Here is a 20,665-nt window from a genome sequence, read left to right as displayed (position 1 = left end):
GACATACAGAAACTGTTTGGTACAGAGCTAATTTGGGGTACTTCACGTTCTGAAACTGCTGTCGTTCACTGTAATGCTTTGACTTTTCAACAGTCACTGCTTCCTTCTGTTTCTAATGAAACCTCTAACAACCAGGAGCCAATCCTCAAGGCACAGCAGTTCCTCAGCTATGTACATAAGCCCCAGCCCATACATCACTTTCAATTTCTCCTCTCTATTTGTCTCCCTCAGGAAAACAAGGACGTACCTTTATTGAAAGCAAGCTGGAATAGCCAATGCTATTCAAGGAACAAATTAAAACTCATGTTAGCCAATAAATACAAAAATATAGCCATTTTCTGTGAACTTTGGGTTGAATCAGACAGGGAAGAGAACAGGGAAGCTTTTATTTATACCTAATAACAATCCCAAGCAAAGATCACTACCTCTATTCAATATTATTCCCCTCCCTTTGTGTGGTTCACTCCACTCAAGAAAAAACTTTTGAATGTTAAGAATAGCAAAGCAGGCTCTCATTTACAGTTTCTGTAACAAAAACAACATGATCTTTAGAAATAGCACAAATATCTCAAAACTAAAAGACATAGAACCTCCATTTCTTAATGCAGCTCTGAAAAACAGCCTGTATACTATTTCTGTTGTACAAAATACACTGTATCCTACACACGTACACCTATGTAAAACGTGTAGAATACTCACTATGGTCTCATGAGTGTGGTAAGCCTCCTTCTCAGGCACTCTGCTGTCAAACATACACACATTCTTATTTTGATCAAACTACATTTACAAAGGAAATGTACCTTTGAATCAGTTCTGCTCTAATTATTTAGCATTATTCTAAATGCTAAATTAGAATGATGCCTTGCTATTAACCCAGCAGAGGACGATTCTCCTTAGTGCATATTTAAGATTCCCACTACAAAAACAGCTACACTAACAAAAAGTTTAGCCACACCTGAACACTGAAATTCCACAATACAGCAGACACTTCTGTTTTGAGGCTTCATTTGCCACCCTTTCTGCTTCCTGACTGCCTGCTGCTTTCCCTGGAAGCTCAGGCTCACTGGTTCCTGTCTCTTCCCTCAACAGCTATAATGAGTGCTCTGCTTAGAAGTGAGATTGAAACAAAATAGAGCAGAGGAAGGAATGCTTTTATGCAGAAAGACTGGAAAAGGAGGTCAGAAAGCAGAAGATAAGCTGTGTTATCATGGGCCTAAACAATTAGAGTAAAAGTAAGCAAATGATAACTGATTAACCAGTTGCTAATTAGATGGTATAGCAATAGAGTAATGAGTTATAGTCAATTATGTGTAAAAATCAAATAAGCAAAAAGTCAATTAACTATGCAGGGAATCAATGATTAAGTAGTGGATAACTAATTATGTGAGAAATCAACAGAGCAATTAATTCAACATCAATTAAATATGCAGATAGTGAAAGAAATATTAATCAAGTATGCAGGTAAACAAAGAAGCATTTCAGCCAAAACCAATCTGAAACATTCAATTTTAAAGCATTGTGTTTATTCATTACCTTCAGTTTGCTCACGTAAACCATATGTTGAAATAAATGTTACCAGTTACGTTTTTCTTAAATTGAAAAGTGGCAAATTAAGCTGGAACATAAGTGAAACCGTTTCAATTTTGTTTTCCATTACTCCAAACACCTCAGTGTACTCCTTAATTAGACAAAAACAGTTCTACACACTGAGCGTGTACAAAGGGAGGTTTATGAATGGATCGCTGAAGAGAAATAGGGAGTACACACTGGGAAACAAGCTCCTTGATTCCCAACTCCCTTCTCAAAGCTTGAAAGCAGCCATCCTGTTTCTCATTAAATCTGGAGGAGGGACCATTGACATCAGAAAAATTACAAGTAGAATTATTTGTGGAAATCAGTTAATATTGTTATATATACTTTCAATCACCATGTGTCGAAAACTGAGGTCACTGTGAGAAGTCATAAACTTTCCTACAGCACAAGCTAGGGGTTGGGTTTTGTTTTGCTTTTCAATAACTGTTTTTATGAGAAACACAAAGAAAGTAAACAGATTATCCATCCGTGTTTGTATGTCACAAATTGTTCTAATGTATCCAAAACTTTTCAGCAGCTGTTTAACACAGACAGCATTTAAAAACTTTTGTCATCACCTATAAAACCCTGAAACAGTTAAAAAAAAAAAAAAACAAGATGAGGGAATGCCTTCAAGTTGCACCTACAGGAGGCTCAGGTTCAGTATCAGTAAACACTTCTTCTCCAGAAGAGTGGTCAGGCACAGGAACAGGCTGCACAGGGAGATGCCTGAGCTGCTGCCCCTGGAGCTGTTCGAGAGATGTGCAGATGTTGTACTAAGGAATATGGTTCAGTGACCAATGTTGGATGGCTGGGATAGATGATCTCAGAGGTCTTCTCCAACCTTAACGATTCTACGAACTCCATGGTTAAGTACAAAAAGGAAAGTTCACCTGGCACCCATGGCCCTGAGGAATATCTAAGTGCTCCTGCTCAACCTTCCTGAAGTACACGGCAGTACGGTCTGAACGTACGTAACTACTTGTTTCAGTCTGAATTTAAAGATGAAATAAACTCTGTTACTTGATCACTTTCAAATCCCCAACAGTAGAGAACATTCAGCAACTGAACTTGGATTTCATTCTGAGGCTTTCTGGCCTTAAGCTTTTTTTTTTTTTTTTCATTCTTTCTTTTATTGTGGCAATGAGGTATTTACTGTATTACAATTAGTAATCCAAAAGAACTTTGCTTCTCCCCTGGTTTGAATCCACCAGCACTCATTCTCAGCCAACAATCATGAAGGCAAACACAGCTTCCAGTTTTCATGACATTTGTATAGGTCAGGACTACAGCTATCGAACACAGGCTTCACTGGGATATTACACTGTACAGCTACCAAACAGTGTCATGGAGACCTGGCAGAAGACTCAAGTACTCACGTTAAGTACAAAAGCACATCTTTATTTCATAGAACCATACAATTGTTTGAGTTGGAATGGGCCTTTAAAGGTCATCTAGTCCAACTCCACATCATTTCCACTGTTAAAAACCAGTGGCATCGCATCACACCTTCTGCCTTCTTAAGAAATGCTTCTTTAGACTCAATGTAAGGAAAGGTTTTTTTACAGTAAGGGTAATGAAGCATAGGAACAGGTTGCCCAGAGAGGTGGTAGTTGCCCCATCCCTGGAGACACTCAAAGTCAGGCTCATTGAGGCTCTGAGCAACTGTAGATGTAGCTGTAACTAACTCTAGCTGTAGGTGTCCCCATTCATTGCAGGGGAGTGGGACTAGATGGCCTTTACAGGTCCATTCCAACCCAAACGTTCTTGACTCTAAGTACAGCAGGGATGACCACAAATTACTGATGGACTACCAAGAAACAGCAGGCACAGCATTGGAGGAGGCTACCTGGATTTTGTAAGGAAAAGAAAAGGAGAAACAAGCTTTGAGAGGGCTGTGGGACAGTGTAAAACAAATGAAGGAATACTAAGAGGAAGGAGCTTGAGGAGGAATGGAAAATGGTACATAAGGGACTGACCACACCCTGTGCCTGACCACTGCAGTATGTCCTATTTCTCATTAAACCCTTTCACAACAATCTTTCTGTGTAATCCCCATGACTGGTCCTCATGCACAAGTGACAGCTACTAGAGGGACAGGCACAAATGGATCTGGCACGGTGCCTACAGGGAGTTGATGTACTAGCCCAAGGTGTCACCCACTTGAAAGAGGTGGGGCTTGTTGGCTCCAGACACTGGGACGGGACTGGTATGTGTCCCAAATGCAGAACAGGGTGACTGTGCTTTCACTAGTGAGCTTCAATCCCTCTATCAGCTGAACAAGGGTCTCAGGGCTTCACTTAATCATATGTGAACACCCTACACAAGTGCTACTGAGGGCTCTGCCTTGCCTGTACAGCCTCCCATATTGGTGTGAGTGATACATTCTCAGTGTTGTTGCTGGCTGCACCTACAAATGGGAAAGCATTAGGTGTGTCTGTCACCCTGGACACACACACCCTGGACAGGGATATCCCAGGACCAGCAAGCAGGGATCCAGCAGCCAGTCAGGCGGAAGACTCCAGTCTGCAGAGTGGCTCAAAATATCCCTTATCAACAAAGTTATTCCCAAAGCTTCTTCAACGAGTTTTACTTCCCTAAGGTGTGCTACTCCACAATCTCCAAGCCCATTCCTATAAACGCAGCTGTACTTGTGAATCAAAGAAAATGAAATCCTATGGTCCCAGACACAAACATACCTCGGCATAAAACTATATCCAGAGATAACAGCCCGCCTAAAACTCTGCAATAATTTTCAAACGTTCCTAAAACATCCCATTACTATAAAAAACAACGTATCTAATAGCATAGGAATACCTGCAATTAGCTAACATGAATGGTACAATAAAATGGTGCAGAAGCAAACAGATGCTTGTGTTACTTCAGCACCTGACCTGCTCACTCATCTTGTCATTCATCCTTGTACTGCACTGCGTTCTGCCTTGAAACCTGCAAGCATTCAATCGCAGCACTAAAAGCCACAAGCTGTCTTTGTTCAATTGAGTTAAATATTCATTATGACATGAAACAATATAATTATACACTAGCATGAAAATTACTGAGAAAATACAAGGCTTTTGTTCAAGTTTCAAATGCAATAAAAATAATAGTACCCATCGTATCAGAAGGTGGGCACAACTCTCCCAGTAAATCTTTTGCTTTCATTAAATAACTCTTCCTACACAAATGCTGAGCATGTGGGATATTAGAGTGCTCAAGAAAAAAGAAACAAGAGTTTTCCTTTAGGTAGAAGCATTCAAATCTTGTAACAACATATAAAAAGGCAGTAATTTGTGTTTAACAGGCAGAATTATTTCTCAGTAAAAAAAAAAAAAAAACAGTCTGAACCACTCATAAAGAAATCAACACACACATTAGCAGGAGTTATGATATTCTACCCCAGCCATCAGATCTTATGTGTCTGTTCATGGCAGAGATTTTTTTTTCCATTTTTTTGAACTACTTCAAAAACGTAAAATTTTTGAACACAATAGAACATATCTCGGATTTTTACTGCTTCACTGACACTTTTTTAGAATGAAAATCTATTTCATTCTGTTTCAAAAAGAAAAATTATACTGTGAAATACATGATTACACGCTGTTAATATCTTCAAGTAATCAGTACCACTTATAATTTCAGTAAAATGTAAATAACTGTCAGCTGCATTTTTCTATCTTAAAAAAGAATCTCCAAATGAACCTAGGTCTTGATTACATACATTTTAGCTTCAAAAAAGCTGTGTTTTGCCATAGATTTATTCTCTAGACCTCTTCCTTCACCTTAAAGCATTTCAGTTCTCATTTTAATAAAGGCAGTGGTATGAAATAATGTTATTTCTCCTCATTTGACAGAGTTGTAAAAAAATCAATCAATTCTTATTTCCTGCTGCTTTCTGTATTCTGATTCATCAAAAATCACGGGGTGAAATCCAGGATATCTAAACCCAAAAGGATAATATTCATTAAAAATACACATATAAATCTTCCACCACCTGCTAATGCTACAGAGCAGTAGCACTGCAATAACCCCTTCTGCAAATGGCTAACAGCAACTCAGCCCAGCAGCACCTATGTTCAAAACTAACAAAATAATTGCAGCAGAAGCAGTGGGCCCAAGAGAACAGAAAGCTATTTCAGGGCTTCCTTCACCTGAATCTGAACTCTGTGTCAACAACTGTCCTGTTTTAATTTGCCAGCACAAGATGGACTGCTGAGGCAAATCTGCAGCAGAACACTGTCAGCCTAAAGAAAAGGAGCACCTGAGCATCCCTGTTTCAACTTGTAGATGCTAACTAAACTAAGGACAATTTAACTGATTATTAAATACCACAAACATTTTTCTTTTTGACCTAAAAGTTGTGGAAATGCTGATAAAGGGCACATCCCTGGAAAAAATGAAATCACACTAAAATCAATACCAATTGATACTATTTTAAATAAGATCTAATGATATCCATTCAGTATCTTCTTCTAATGAGACCTCAAGTTTACTTTCCTGCATTAACTTCTACTGAGTTTCCGAGATGCTACAGAAATGTAAATGGTTTCAGAGTAAATTACAATGACTGTGTCAATGTTTCCAGCTAAGAAACAAGCTTAATCTAAAAAGTGATAAAATAAAAATATATTATGACAGAGAAAACAAAGATTTAAGTTAGTGCTACAAACCACTTTGAACACGACTACGTGACAGTGCTGCTGTGAGCTGAGCTGAAAGCTTCACCTGTGCCTAAGGGAACATGACGAGTAGAGGATAAAACACGAAGAAGTGATGGGCTCCAATAGGCTCAATCAAAATTTAAGAGGTTATGGAAAAGTTTTTGAACTGAAGACATCAGGGTAGGTGGCAAATGTGACACAGCACAAAGATCAAGGTGACTCACCCTGAAGTGACAAACCATGAAGACTATTTTCAGGTGAAGGATGAGACAGAAACAACAGGAAACAACAAAGAGCACAGAGTTGAGACAAATCGCTCTTTTTGTTTACTTCTTCATAGTTGCTTTAAAAAATAACTTAAATGCTACCACAATAGCTCCATAAGCCTAATAAGGGGAATAATGCCTGTTAGGGGAAGCTCAGGGTCAAATCCAGTTAAGAGCCTTTGTCAAAAACTAGCAGAATGCTTAAGGACTGAAACGCTCACACTGTACACAGAGGAGTGCTAGGATGTGTCAGCAACAGCCTGAACACGATGGTAAGAATGACTGAAGGAGGTAAAAGAGGTCACAGAGACACAAGCAACTAGACATTTTTGGCTTTAATTACCCTTCTGTGAAATGGTTCAATATCAAGTCAGAACACGATGACAATATTAAATGTTTGGGCACCATTCACAGCTACTTCACCCAGCACATTATCAGAGAACAGTTCTTGACTTCATCAGAAGTAAAACAGGACCATATTCAATGGGACCCAACCTGAGTCTTACCCTGCAATAACGACTCCAGTACCACTCAAAAATCCTTCACAGAAGTGCTAAAAAGCCAAATGTATATGTTTAATAATGTGAGCTACATAAAGCATCTTTAACAAAAGACAAACAACAACAAAAAGGCTTGAAAGGGCTCCAAAATGTTCAATCCCTGAAAGCAGCATGAAGACTATTTAAAAGCACCATACTTGATACTAATACTCAAAGGCTTTATAAAGGCCAAGGGAAAAAAAGCATAGAACTTACTACAGCTAAGTGGCAGCAAAAGGAAGCTTTAACAGAAGAAAACATATCTGACACATTTGACAAAGTTTTGTCAAATGAAGAAAACAAAACAACAACAACAATCTTTAAATGGGGACAAATTAGCTTAATAAAAATTACTTAAACAACTTTAAAAAAAAAAGAGCAGAATGCAGCTTTTTATTTTAATTATTTTTTTCTCTCGAAGGTGCTCTAATAGTAGCAGGCATAGCAAAGACACCAAAGCAAGCTTTTCAATTTATTTTCACTCCATCAAGGTTTGGAGAGGCTTCTATGAAAGATCACTCAATAATGGCAAATGCTTTACAGTCAGCCTCAGTACAAACATTAAGAGCTGCACTACTGAAAAACAAGAATCTAAGAGTTACCACACAGTCTTCTAAACTAGACAGTCCTGTATCATGTATATACTTCCCCCTTCATCCCTCCCACCCCCCCAAAAAAAACCAGAGAAGACCATTTTCAGCACACATCTTCAGATACTTTAATTTAAAAAACTAAAATAAGAGGAAGAAGAAGAAGAAAAAAAAGATACAGACAGGCAGTTCTTTGAAGAACCAAAGAACAAAAGGGGCACTTCTTCATAAACCCTGGAACTTTGTATGGTGGGTGTAAGTCTGCAATGTCAGCATATGTTAGGCAAATTCTTGGAAGGAAAGTCCATCAAGATCTACTACTAAGTAGAAGATATCACTACAGTCCAAAAGCAACTTAGCAAAGACAAAGCAAAGCCTGGAAAAATAGCACTATATACTTTTCCCATCCTTTAATTTTTCTCTAGACTTCCATTAGGAGACACTGCTAGAGATGCAACGTGTCAAGCACCTCATAAAATTAAGGTCCTTATGATTTAGACTTTCTAAGATTTAAGTCACAACACAGATGTATCCCTTAACACAACTCTGATGCTACAGCATTCAAATATGTTATTCTTTCACCAGCAGAGCACAGTACCTTTGAAAACTTACAAACACTAACAATTCCACATTACAATGACTTGCTTCGGAGGTGTCTAAGACATCACCAGAAAGCAGAACCTGCATCGTGCCACATGATGAAGCTACCCCAGGAGGGAAAAGGCACAAAGCCCTTATCTCCCTCCTCTGTCTGAAGCGCATCCTTCCACCTTCAGAAAATAAAAAAAAAAAAGAAGCTCCTCCATCATTAAAATGCAGTGATACCCACACTTACAGGAACATTTTGCCTTTTCAGTGTTCTACGATCGCCCTCATGTGGATAACTGCAGCACTGCAGCAGTTAGCACAAAAATCCGTTCAGGCACCATCGCATCCCTAAACCCACACTACATAACAAAATCATACAGAACCCCTCAGAAAACGAGCACTCAGTCATCACTTGCAGGAGGCCCTGGCTGCAAGGTTCTGGACCTGATTTCTGAAGCATGCCAGACAGAATCATTTAAGTCATAAAAAGTCTTCAGATCAAATCCAACCATCAGCCCACCCCCACCATGCCAACTAAACCACGACCCCCAGTGACACGTCACCACGTTTCTTCAACACCTCAAGGGACAGAGATTCCACCATCCCCCTGGGAAGCCTGTTCCTATGACTAACCACTCTTTCAGAGGAGACATTTGTCCAAATATCCAACCTGAACCTCCCCTGGTGCAACCTGAGGCCATCACCTCTGGCCCTATCATTAGTTACCTGGTAAAAGGGGCCAGCTTCCATCTCACCCACAACCTCCTTTTAGGGAGATGTAGAGAGCAATAAGGTCTCCTCTGAGCCTCCTCTACTCCAGACTGAACAACTCCAGTTCCCACAGACACTCCTCACAAGACTTGTGCTTCAGACCCTTCACAGCTTCACTGCCCTTCTCCAGACACATGCCAGGGCTTCAACATCTTTACTGTAGCAAGCAGCCCAAATCTGACCACAGTACTCAAGGTGTGGCTTCACCGGTGCTGAGTACAGAAGGACAATCACCTCCCTGCTCCCACAGGCTGCACTATTTATGATACAAGTCAGGATACCATTGGTCTTCTTAGCCACCTGGGCACACTTCAGGCTTTGTTCAGCTAGCTGTCAACTAACATCTCAGCTACTTAACCTCTGTGCAGCTTTTCAGCCCCTCTGCCCCAAGTCTGCAGTGATGCATGGGGTTGTTGTGAGCAAAGCGAGGGACCCAACACTTGGTCCTGTTAGAACTCACACAACTGGTCTCACCCCATTGATCCAGCTCATCCAAGCTCCTCCATAGGGCCTTCCTCCCCTCAAGCAGATTGACACTTCCTCCCAACTCGATTTCATCTGCAAATTTAATGCGGGTGTACTCAATCTCCTTGTCCAGATTGTCAATAAAGATACTGAACAGGATGGGCACCAGCACTGACCCCTGAGGAACACCACTTGTGACCAGTTGCCAGCTGGATTTAACTCCATTCACCACCACTCTCTGAGCCCAGCCCTGCAGCCAGTTCCTTACCCAGCAAAGAGCTGTCCACACCACAGGCTCCCAGCTTCTGCAGAATACCGTGCGAAACAGAGTCAAAGGCTTTACTAAAGCGCAGGCAGTTTACATCGACTGTGTTTCCCTCATCCCTCATTCTAGGTGGGTCACTGGGTCACAAAAGGAGATCAAGTTGGACAAGCAGGACCTGCCTTTCATGAATTCATGCTTGCTGGGCCTGATTCCCTAGCTGTCTTACACAAGCTCCATGATCACAGTCACAGATCAAGGTCAGGCTGACAGCACTGCTGTTCCCCGCATCTCCCTTACGACCCTTCTCGTAGATGGGCATCACGTTAGCAAGCCTCCAGTCTTCTGGCACCCCTGTGACTGACCAGGAATGCTAAGAGATGGAGGAAAGCAGCTCAGCAATCACCTCTTACAGCTCCCTCAACACACCTGAGCGGATCCCATCCAGCACCAAGGACATGGGACAGCCCAGGTGGAGCAGCACGTATCTAACTCCTGAGCCACCCTGCCGCTCCTGAGAGGACTCGATAGCGCACGGATGGCGACGGCGCCGTACGGCGACCGGAAGTACTTCTCCCCTTCCCTCCCCTCCTCTGCTCCCCTCCCCTCCTCGGCCTCAGCGCGAACAGCTCCGCGCTCTCCCCACTCGCCGCCGCTCACCTGCAGCTGCAGCCGCAGCCTCCATAACCGCGGATTGGGGCTGAGGGGGAGACGGGAGCAGCGGGAGAGCTGGCTGGAAAACGAAGCGCGGCGGCCTTGGCAAAAAATAAAATACAATAAAAGATAATAATAATTAAAAAAAGAACACTTTCGCGCCAGCCGGCTGGGCTTCGCGTGTGCCTCCTTATAAAAAAAAATATATATATACTGATAGATGGAGACGGCGAGGGGGGGGTGAGATTGGCCAAGCGGCGGATTATGGCGAATCTGCCATCTCCGACACAGCGGCTTCTTCCTCAGCAACGTCACACGGAGCGCTTAGAGGGCGGAGGGTCTCGTGCCGCCCAACAGCTGAATGGCGGCCGTGCGGCGGCGCATGCGCAGCTGCTTCTCCCCCTCCCCCCCACCCACTCCGCGTACCCGCGCGTTTCCGGGTCTCCTCAGGGTCGCTGGGTTTGTGTCACTGTAAGTAACGCCAGTGCAAATGACTGCGTGGAAATCGCATCCTCTTTCCAAAACGTGAATGGTTTTGCATTATCTGATTTTTTTTTTCCTTACCGTTCTGCAGATGTATTCGATTAAGGGCAGACAGCAAAAATTGTTCAAAGTGGAAGTTCACTTCAGTAATAAACCTAAACAGGTTCCCATAGTAAGAAAAATAATGCATACCTACTAAAAGCGATAACATCTGTTAAACATAATTATTAAACATCGCTGTTTATACATTACTATACAGTGCAGCCCCTCTTCTAATGCCATGTCTCAGAAGACAATGGTGCCAATGTCTGCAATTTTATTTCATTTTATATTACTTCATTTTTTAGCCTCCTCTGCTGAATACTGAAAGAATTAAGACTTTGATCCTAACAACCAGCTTCACAATTTTATCCCATACTTGAGGCTGTGTTGATGGAGTGAGGTCAACTGGATGAGATTTAACAAAACCAAGTGCCAGGTCCTGCACTTTGGTCACAACAACCCCAGGCGACACTTTCAGCCCTGGGGTAGAGTGGCTGGAAGACTGTGTAGAGGAAAAGGACCTGGAGGTGTCAGCTGACAGACAGCTGAACATGAGCCCTAAAAGGAGGTTGTGGGTGAGATGGAAGCTGGCCTCTTATACCAGGTAACTAATGATAGGGCCAGAGGTGATGGCCTCAAGTTGCACCAGGGAAGGTTCAGGTTGGGTATTTGGACAGATGTCTCCTCTGAAAGAGTGGTTAGTCATAGGAACAGGCTTCCCAGGGGGATGGTGGAATCTCTGTCCCTTGAGGTGTTGAAGAAACATGGCAATGTGTCACTGGGGGTCGTGGTTTAGTTGGCATGGTGGGGGTGGGCTGATGGTTGGACTTGATCTGAAGGTCTTTTCCAATCACAAAGACTCTGTAATTCTTCTAGGAGTCTTCTGGCTTCACAATAAGAATCCATTATCTGTCATGAACACAAAATGCCCTTAGTCTGCATATATAAAAACAGAGAGCAAACACTCTGTAGCCAAAAGGAAGTAGGATCCCTGCTACTTAAGTTATCAGCACATATGGGAAATGTCAAGGGCAGCAGTCAAGGGTTTATGAGAGGTGGGAGTGAAAATATTTGTAATATTTGTTGGACTAGATGATTTTAAGAGATGTTATGAAATATGTGTTTTTGTATTGACATGTGGGTCTCAAATACAAGGTAGTAGAGAAAGACAAGACCTTCCACAGGCTATGGTCTTTATCTTTAGCTATCTTGATTCCCACTTGCACCTCCTGAACTCTTGCTTTGAGTGCCCCTTTTTGTCCCTCTTGACACCTCTGCTTCTCACTGTATCTGTCAGCTTCTGGAGAATGTTTTCTGTTAGGAGCAATAGTGATCAAAGCACATGCATGCTCAGATGCTCACCTCCTTTGAAAGGAAGGGCTTGTGTTCTTTGTCGGGCATGAGTAATATTTGGCCTTACCTTGGCATTGAAAGAACATTCCCTGGTCCTTGAGTCATTGAGCCTCACTATAGCAAGGAGGGTGGATTCTCCTGCCAAGAGAAGTGCTTGCCCCAGATCTTTCTCACAGTTAGAGCCACTGGTTAAGCATCAGTCCACACATGCTTTGTTCCTTCTTACAGAGTTATTTCATCCAGTTCTGCTTTGCACAATCACAAGGCTATGTAAAAGGCCGGGTTAATAAAGATTTGCTCTTAACCAGAAAAAAAAAAAAAAAAAAAAGAGAGAAGAAAACAACAAGAACAAAAAACACTGGAATCTCTGAGCTTTTGTGCCTGGCCAAAATATTCTGCGAGCTCTGTCAGAGGTCAGCAGAGGACGAAAGGACCCTGCTGGGGTCCTTGGTCGGGTCTGCTCTGTGACACACCGTGGTCTCACCTGATGAGGGAACCTGATCCTGCTCTGTTTATTCATCTCCCTCCGTCCCACTTCCCTTATTTACTGAACACAAGACCCACTCCATACTTGCTCAGGCCCCTCCTGCTTATCTCCTTGTCTGACCTCTTTTGCTACCTTTCTTCTCAGTCCAATTTCTTTCACAACTGCCTCTTCTATTTTCCCCAGCAGCTTCTTCCATGTATTTTCTGCCCTCTTACTCCAACTTTCCTCTAGCCTCCCTGTTAGTTCTGCATGCAGCAGTGTTCATCAAATACCACTGCCAGATCCTTTCTTTACTTCACTGAGAACTCCAGAAGGAACACCTCTTATTTTGTTATGTTGGTCAGTGCCATCAGAGGCGGATGTTGATGGTTTGTCACTAGAGGTTGAACCTTCCCACCAAATCTGCCATTACCTTTCGCTGCCATGAGACAAACGGCAGCAGAACCTGACAGAATGACATCTAACATAGAAGTGAGTGTGAAGCAGAAGTGTGGCACTGAATTAATTCCTCCATGGGGTAGAAATGGCATCCACTGACACTTGTTGCCACTTGCTGAGTGCTTATGGTGGCCAACAGCGAATGATAACACAGCGAGGCAGAGAGTGCTGCGTCTGAATTATTGAATACCTCCTCCCCACATGCATGCACCTCCCAGTCGGACACTTCTTTAGGAGCTATCTTGTTTTAAAGGAAAGTCATTAAGGCAGAAAATAGAGCATTTTTTTAAATAATTCAGTATTATTCAGTTAAACCATCGAACACCTCATCTTCTCAAAATGCTTTCAAGGTAAATAATTTATTGAAACAGCATTTGGGGCTTTATCTTTCACTACCATCTGATCAGTTTACTATTTTTGCTGTGCTCGAAAAAATTCATCAGTTACTGTAAAGCTATGGCACTCATTAAAAACAACAACAACAACAACAACAACATTAGGTTAGAATTAAGTAGCTCTCCTGGGGTTTGGTGAACTGATGGGAAACCTCTGGCCAGATTGACAGCTGTGGAGGTATTCAACAGCATCTCTCCAAGAAAGATTCTTGGAGAGGATGTGAAGGATATCAGGACATAAAGAAATAAATCAGGGTGTTGATGGCATTTAATTCATGCTCAGACTTCTTTTTAAAACGTAAAGGTGGATTCCTGCAAAAGGAGCACTCAAAGTGCCATATTAAAAAAGAAAACCAACAGTGTTTAAAAAGCATTACTCATGAAGCTTCACTCTGTTGTGAATAACGCTGCCTTCTGTCGCTGCCCCATCAGTTTGATCATCTCTGTGGCCCACACTGCTCCACCACGACCCAGAGGTAAGAGGGAACTGTAAAGACACTCTGTGCTCTCTTGATTCTCAGGGTATTTTCCTGTGGATCACTACAAGGAAACAGTTCCAGCTGACGCTGTGCACTTCTGGAAGCTCAACCTGAGAACTGCAAGGAGGTGAACGCTTGGAAATCACTGGAGACTGTTGTGCAGCCACTTCTATGCTTAATAAAGCAAAGTTGCTGTTGTTTTTTCTGTGAAGCTCTTGTTTTATCCCCACAGTATCTGCCTGGAGTAACTCCATATACTTTTTTCTTTCTTTTTTCCTGTTTTGTTTAATGCAGAGGTCTGTGTTTAGGACTGCATCACTGCCCTTTTCTTGTTCCAGAACATTAACTTGGTGCTTTCTAACAGAAGTGGGGCAGGGCAAACGACACATTTACAAATCTCTCCAGAGCTTAGCATGAGGCTTATCATAATTCTTGCCATCTCAGGGTTGTATAATCTACTGATACTGATTGCACTGCACAGTTAATTTAAAAATTACCTCCTGCAGGCTGAGAGAAAGGCAGCAATTATAAATAACTGCAGGAAAAAAAGCCCACACACACTGAAAATATTTCTAATAATCAGGCTGCCGTTTTCTCAGTATAGCAATATAATCACTGCAGGACTTTGTAGCTTTGCACTGTTTAATCCTATTACAACTGTACAGCATGTGTTTCTATTGCTAGGTGATATCAGACTGTCTGGAGACAGCAGCACAGCTGGAATGCTGTGCATTTAAATGCTGTTTTTCCTTGCTCTTCTACAGGCTTCTTCTTCGGGGCTTTCTTCTGACATAAGCTCCTATGAGACAACAAATGGTATTTAAAACTGAGCGTTGAGAAGAAGCAATATAATTTGCTTGGTCTTTAACCCCACAGGCAGCTCAGTACAACATGGCCACTCACACACTCTCCCCAGGTGCAATGGAGGAGAGAACTGGAAATATTTTAAGTGTGAGAACTCCTGGGTTGAGGACAGTTTACTGGGTAAAGCAAAAGCTTGGAGCACAAGCAAAGCGAAGCAAGGAACTCATTGCAGCACTGCTCTGCAACAACTGAAACATCAGTGTGCCATCACATTTCCTCAAAGATCCAAAACACAGCGTCACATGAACCTCTCTGAAGAAAATAGCTCTATCCCAGCCCGACCGTGACAAATGTGAAACCAACAGCACAGCTGGGCTAAGACAGAAATGCGTGCATGGGAACAAACCTTGCTAGCAGCTTTTCAAACTGCAGCACTATCAAAATGGAAGATTATTTATATTTGTGAAAATGAACAAAAAATCACAATGCAGTGTGCAAACGGTACCTTGATTTCATTCTCTTCACCTTTAGTGTAGTCCAAATAGCAAATATACATATATATATATACATATATAGTTGTCAAATTGCATAAGTAGATTAATCATGTAGCAGAGCACATTCTAAATACCGAGTCAGCAGTGCTGAAAAGGCACAATGACAGGTTTAGGAGAAAGACATCTTTGTTATCATTCCCCTATTGGGAAAGGTGCCACATGAAGAGCAAGCTATTCATAGGATAGCAGAGCAGAGAGAAAAGCAGCACCAACCAAGCTGGGGCTGATGTATTAACTATACAGTAGGAGGTCAACAAGCATGAGATACCGGATCTGCCAGCTCCAACAGTTCACAGACAACACGCAGGATCTTGTTTTGGTTACTCCAGAGACCACTGCTCTGTACTTAATTCCCTTCAACTTTCTGCAAGATGAACACATTGTTCAGTACTACTGAGTACCTTAGTTCCCTCTTAGAGAAACAGGAAACACCACATCTACCAACCTAAGTGTTTCTAAGTCCTCTCGTTACATAGCACATGTATATAAAAATCTAATACACAAACACACAAAAACTGCCTACGTTCAGACGTGTGTCTCAAGCTCTGTAAACCTTTAGTGCTCTTTTTTCTTTTTAAATAAATTTAAACATAATACAATACCACTTTATCCCCCTGCTTTGGCAGGGAATTGGACTCGATCTCTAGAGGTCCCTTCCAACCCCTAAAATTCTGCGATCTATTAATTAATTACTGATTGTCTTCATTGCAGCACAGCAGTGCAGATGGATGAATTACTCTTTATTCAGCAGTTGCTGTGTCTGAAGGCCACATTCTGTTTCCACGACATCTGGACGACTTCACTGATTCATAAAACATCTTCCTTTATTTTTCCTTAATGTCGGTGAGACCAGGAGCAGGCTTACATCAGAATGTGACTGGAGAGACTAAATATGTGCAGATGTAACATCATGTAAAGCACATGCAGCGTGCACGTAACTACTCAAGCAGCTTTAACTAAAGAGGTTTGCAAAATTCACAGCTAAAATATCAGTCAGGATGACTAATTTATTACCAGAGGTTCCCAGTATGAACATGAAAAGCGATGGATGTTTCAGTAGCTGTGTCTGTGATACAAAAATAAACCCCCCAAACCCTTGATGTGATGTACTAATGAAAGCAGACTGAGCAGATGGTTTATACGGACTGTACTTCACGTATTATGCAACTGTGCTGTTCTTTCAGGGAAAGATAAATAGGGCAGAAGATACATACCTTTAAAGCCTTAAGTTTCATTTATTGCCAAAACAGAAGTCCAGGAGAATGCTCCATAAGCAGGAGAAATATTCAGGTGTGTGAGCTACAAAACATACGTTTTTTTCCTTACAACCTAACCTGAGTAATTATCTCTTAGCAGCACTGGCATTGAAAGCTTGTTCAGTGTGTTGAATTTGTATGAGAAAAAAAATGAGTCTCCTACCATGGTTTGGATTGGAAGGACCTCACGGACCATCAGGGTCCAACCCCCTCTGCTGCAGGCAGGGATGTCAGCCACAAATCAGGCTGCCTAGGGCCTCGACCCACCTGCCCTTGAATGTCTGCAGGGATGGGGCACCCACAGCCCATGTGGGCAGCCTGTGCCACTGCATCAACACTGTCTCAGTGAATAACGTTCCTGACATCTAACCTAAATCTTCCCTCCTTTGGTATCACCATTCCCCCTTGTTCTGTCACTGAACTCCCTTGTAAGAAGTTGATTTCCATCCTCATTATCATATCCCATTAAATACTGGAAGGCCACAGTGAGGTTCCCTCAGAGCCTTCTCTTCTCCAGAAGGAGCAAACCCAGATCCTTCAGCCTGCCTTCGTAGGAGAGGTGCTCCATCCCTCTGATTCCTCTCTGGAATTTCCATGTTTCTTGTGCTAGGGGCCCCAGACCTGGACACAGCACTCCAGATGAGGCCTCATGAGGGCAGAGTAGAGGGTGACAATCTCCCCTCTCAGCCTGCCAGCCACCCAGCCACCCCTCTCCTGATGGAGCCCAGGATCCTGTTGCTCTTTTCAGGCTGCAAGCACACACTGCCGGCTCACATCAAGTTTTTCATAGGCCGGGACCCCGAGGCCCTTCTCATTAGGGCTGCTCTCAAGTTTTTCTTCTCTCCATTTGTATACATACATGGGATTACCCTGGCCCAAGTGCAAAACATCACACTTTGCTACATTGGACCTCACTAGATTCAATCCTGCTAGCGTGCCCCTGATGGAGCTCATGAAGCCTGAAGGCTCAAGCTTAAACTGGAGGAGCAATAAAGAAAGAACTTCCAACAGCTTAAATTGTTTAACTGGAGCCTCCGTCAGCCCTAGTTGGGGTTCAGGTTAATGAATTCATCTTATTCCGACCTCCTGTAGTCTGCCTGATTCACTACTGGTACTGTTATGCTTCAGTACCTGGAGTATTCAGTGGAGCTGAGCACTATTTGTGACTTAGGAAAACTTAAGATGAACCTCTGCATTTGTTATGCTGTGAGTTGGAGGGTTTGGGGTTAAAAATTCCAGACTGCAGTGCACGTGTTTTCCTCCTCATAAGGTGGATATCTCATGGCATGCCACATGGCCAGAGTTGCCTAAAATGTTGACACGAGCAGGTGATTACAGGAGCCTAACCTTTATTTTTCCAGCTAAACTGATGTTTCTCATATTCATACTTGGATTCCCAAAGGAAAGCAGACTTTCTGATTGCGGGATGCTGCAAGGACAAGCTGTACTTGAATTCTACTTGTTTTATGTCGAAGTGACATAGAACTGTCAGTACGTAATTGTCACCGTTCTCCAAGTGTGAAACGTAAGCTGGCAAAAGAGACAAAGGTGTTGCTTGGTGACCTTCAGAGACTGAACTTTCTGCAGCATATACAGAAATAGGGCCTGCTTTGTCCCAGCCACGCTGTATTGGTGACAGGACTCGTTGCAATTCAAGGGATATCAGTCTGAAAAAGATCTTATTTACAGCTCCTTCCTTTCTTCTTTGAGGACTGCGTTGTTTTTATGTTTGTTTGTTTTGTATAACTGCTGTATTCTGTATGATAATGCCTCAACTTTCAATGGTCTGAGTAAGCAAACAAAAAGATGAAGAACTGTATGGAAACGATTTCTGATCCAATACGCAACACATTTTCTAGCACTATATAAAAAAAAAAAAAAGATGAAAAACTGTATCTAAAACTTGACTCTTATCGTGAAAGACCCAAGGCTGTGTAAGTATTTGCCTGTTACTAAACAGATGGAACAGCTGAACAAAGTTTCTGATTCCCAAATTCACTCACTAAACGCGGCAGTTACCAAAAATACATCTCAAAGGGATTCAGAAAGGAGCAACAGTACGGGAACCTGGGGCAGGGGTTTGGACTGCATGGTCTCTGGAGGTCTCTTCCAAGCCCTACAATTCTGTGATTCTCTGGTAATGTCATGATTTACCACATAATAAATACAGGGTCTGAATTTGGGGAATACTTACTTGAGGGGGTTGGGGAAGAGGGGAACATTTTGGGGTTGTTTTTTTTTCCACAACTTATTTAAAAGAAACGTGCAAACAGAGCCTACCCCATTTCTGTTCTACATGGTGTCACAGTGTATACTTATGTCTTCCAAAGCAGGAATGACAGAGGAAACTGGCAAACATCCCCCAAAGAAGATTTAAAATCTTGTTAGATTTGCACTAGAGACGACATTAGCCACCGCAACCTCTAAATTATGTGGTTTAATCACACACGTGCAGTGGCAAACAGTCCTGCACGGAACGTGGTACCTAAAGCAGTGCTGCTGCTATTACTCCACAGCCAGAACGTCAACACTGAAAAACAGGTATTAAATTCCCTTTATTTGCCCATCCTCAAGAGGGGCTTCCTTCTGACACAGCCCACTCTGCTCCTCGTTTCCCTGCCTCTATCTCGTAACACCAGCTTTTCTGGGAGACTGCACCTTATGCAGAAGAGCGCGTGAGGGGTCCACTGAGCAGGAGAGGCAACGTTTCCCCAGCACTATCAAGGCAGCTGTATGTAGGCTGTACCTCGTGGCACTGGATGTGATGTGAGTACACTCAGGGAACCAGAGCCACTGTGGAAATGAAAATTACCTTGTATCCCCTTCCACACACAGGAGTAAGGAAACAACCTCCAACAGCTAAAGCGTAGTTTAGAGGTATACAAAAAGCCTCAAGTTGTCTGCAAAAGCGCTCTATTTCATGAAACCAGACTCAGCTATACCATTTCTGTCGACCACTAATTCTGAAGTGGAATCCAGGTTAAGAAGAGATTTGCCAGCTTGCATATTCCTTAGATTGTTAAGTGTGAAACATCTCCAGAAATAGATGTGTTTTCTACTAACTGGGAGTAGTCAGTTCTGCTCGTTCATTAACACTGGGGAAAGTGGGATTAAAACTCTGCTAAGTCACGCATTCCAAGTACACACCTTCAGCAAGTTTTCCACAACCTTCAGTAAGCAGAGTTCAGTCCACAAAGCATCTCTCATCCCTGCCCTCCCCCCCTCCATTTTGCTGTCAGAGAGGTAAGGCTTGTGCAATGTCAGGAAAAATAATTTTCCACGTTATTAAAACGGCAGATGCCGCAGATACGTAAGGCCATACTGTTTACAGGAAATTATTTCTCTTCAAGAAAGAGATGTTATCAGATAACAAATGGCCCCAATTGACATAAACTATATTTCCTTCATGGTGCATGCAGAGCCCACGCACTGCCTTCCTGGGTTAGGGTCTCCTCCTTTAAACAGACACATTATGGGTGACAGACGGAGCTGACAGCACGCGTTCCCAGCCTGCCTGAACAGACCTCCATCACAGCTAAAGCTCCCGTTGCTGACACTCAGCTACCAGGGGATGACATGGAATTTTAAGTAGTTTTTATTAACTTCACACAGAAAGGCTTTAAAACATGAAGCGGGGCAGAAGCAGCACAGCTGGTTAGGAGAACACAACTACTGGGGGCACCACCTGAGTGAACAAAACAGACAACAGAAATGGGTACCAGCGTACTTTATTTAAATAACGGTTTGCATTTTTACCATCAGAATGAAACAGAAGAGTAAATGCATGTTTCTGTAAGTAACAAAGAATAGATTTAACTGTGCCTGTGTTCTTCAAGTTAAAATAGTTGACTCTTAGCAACTTACCTTTGCCACCTTATCTAAGTGGAACATCTGGACAGTCTTATAAATCATACACACCAGGGCCGTTTCCAGCTGTTTGCCCCACCTTGCTTTATGCTGTCACTGGGGCCATGGGGCTGTGCCTTATCTGTTCAAAAATCACCAA

General features: G+C 42.5%; 1 protein-coding gene across 2 annotated transcripts in view; it reads right to left on the bottom strand.

Annotated features, from left to right (window-relative positions):
• Nucleotides 1–10,448, bottom strand: part of ZFAT (zinc finger and AT-hook domain containing) — a 79,828-nt gene extending 69,380 nt beyond the window's left edge. For both annotated transcript variants that reach the window (XM_065752564.1, XM_065752565.1), the window contains exon 1: nt 10,375–10,448. In XM_065752564.1, the coding sequence (XP_065608636.1) occupies nt 10,375–10,399 (25 nt within the window). In that variant the 5' untranslated portion in view covers nt 10,400–10,448. The remainder of the gene's footprint in view (nt 1–10,374) is intronic.
• Nucleotides 10,449–20,665: the final 10,217 nt, after the last annotated feature.

Source organism: Cyrtonyx montezumae, unplaced genomic scaffold, assembly GCF_038088225.1.
Source record: "Cyrtonyx montezumae isolate F1298 unplaced genomic scaffold, pur_monq_1.0 scaffold_8, whole genome shotgun sequence".
NCBI lineage: Eukaryota > Metazoa > Chordata > Aves > Galliformes > Odontophoridae > Cyrtonyx > Cyrtonyx montezumae.
The sequence above is the reverse complement of the archived record's forward strand: the minus strand, read 5'-3'. Positions and strand labels throughout refer to the sequence as shown.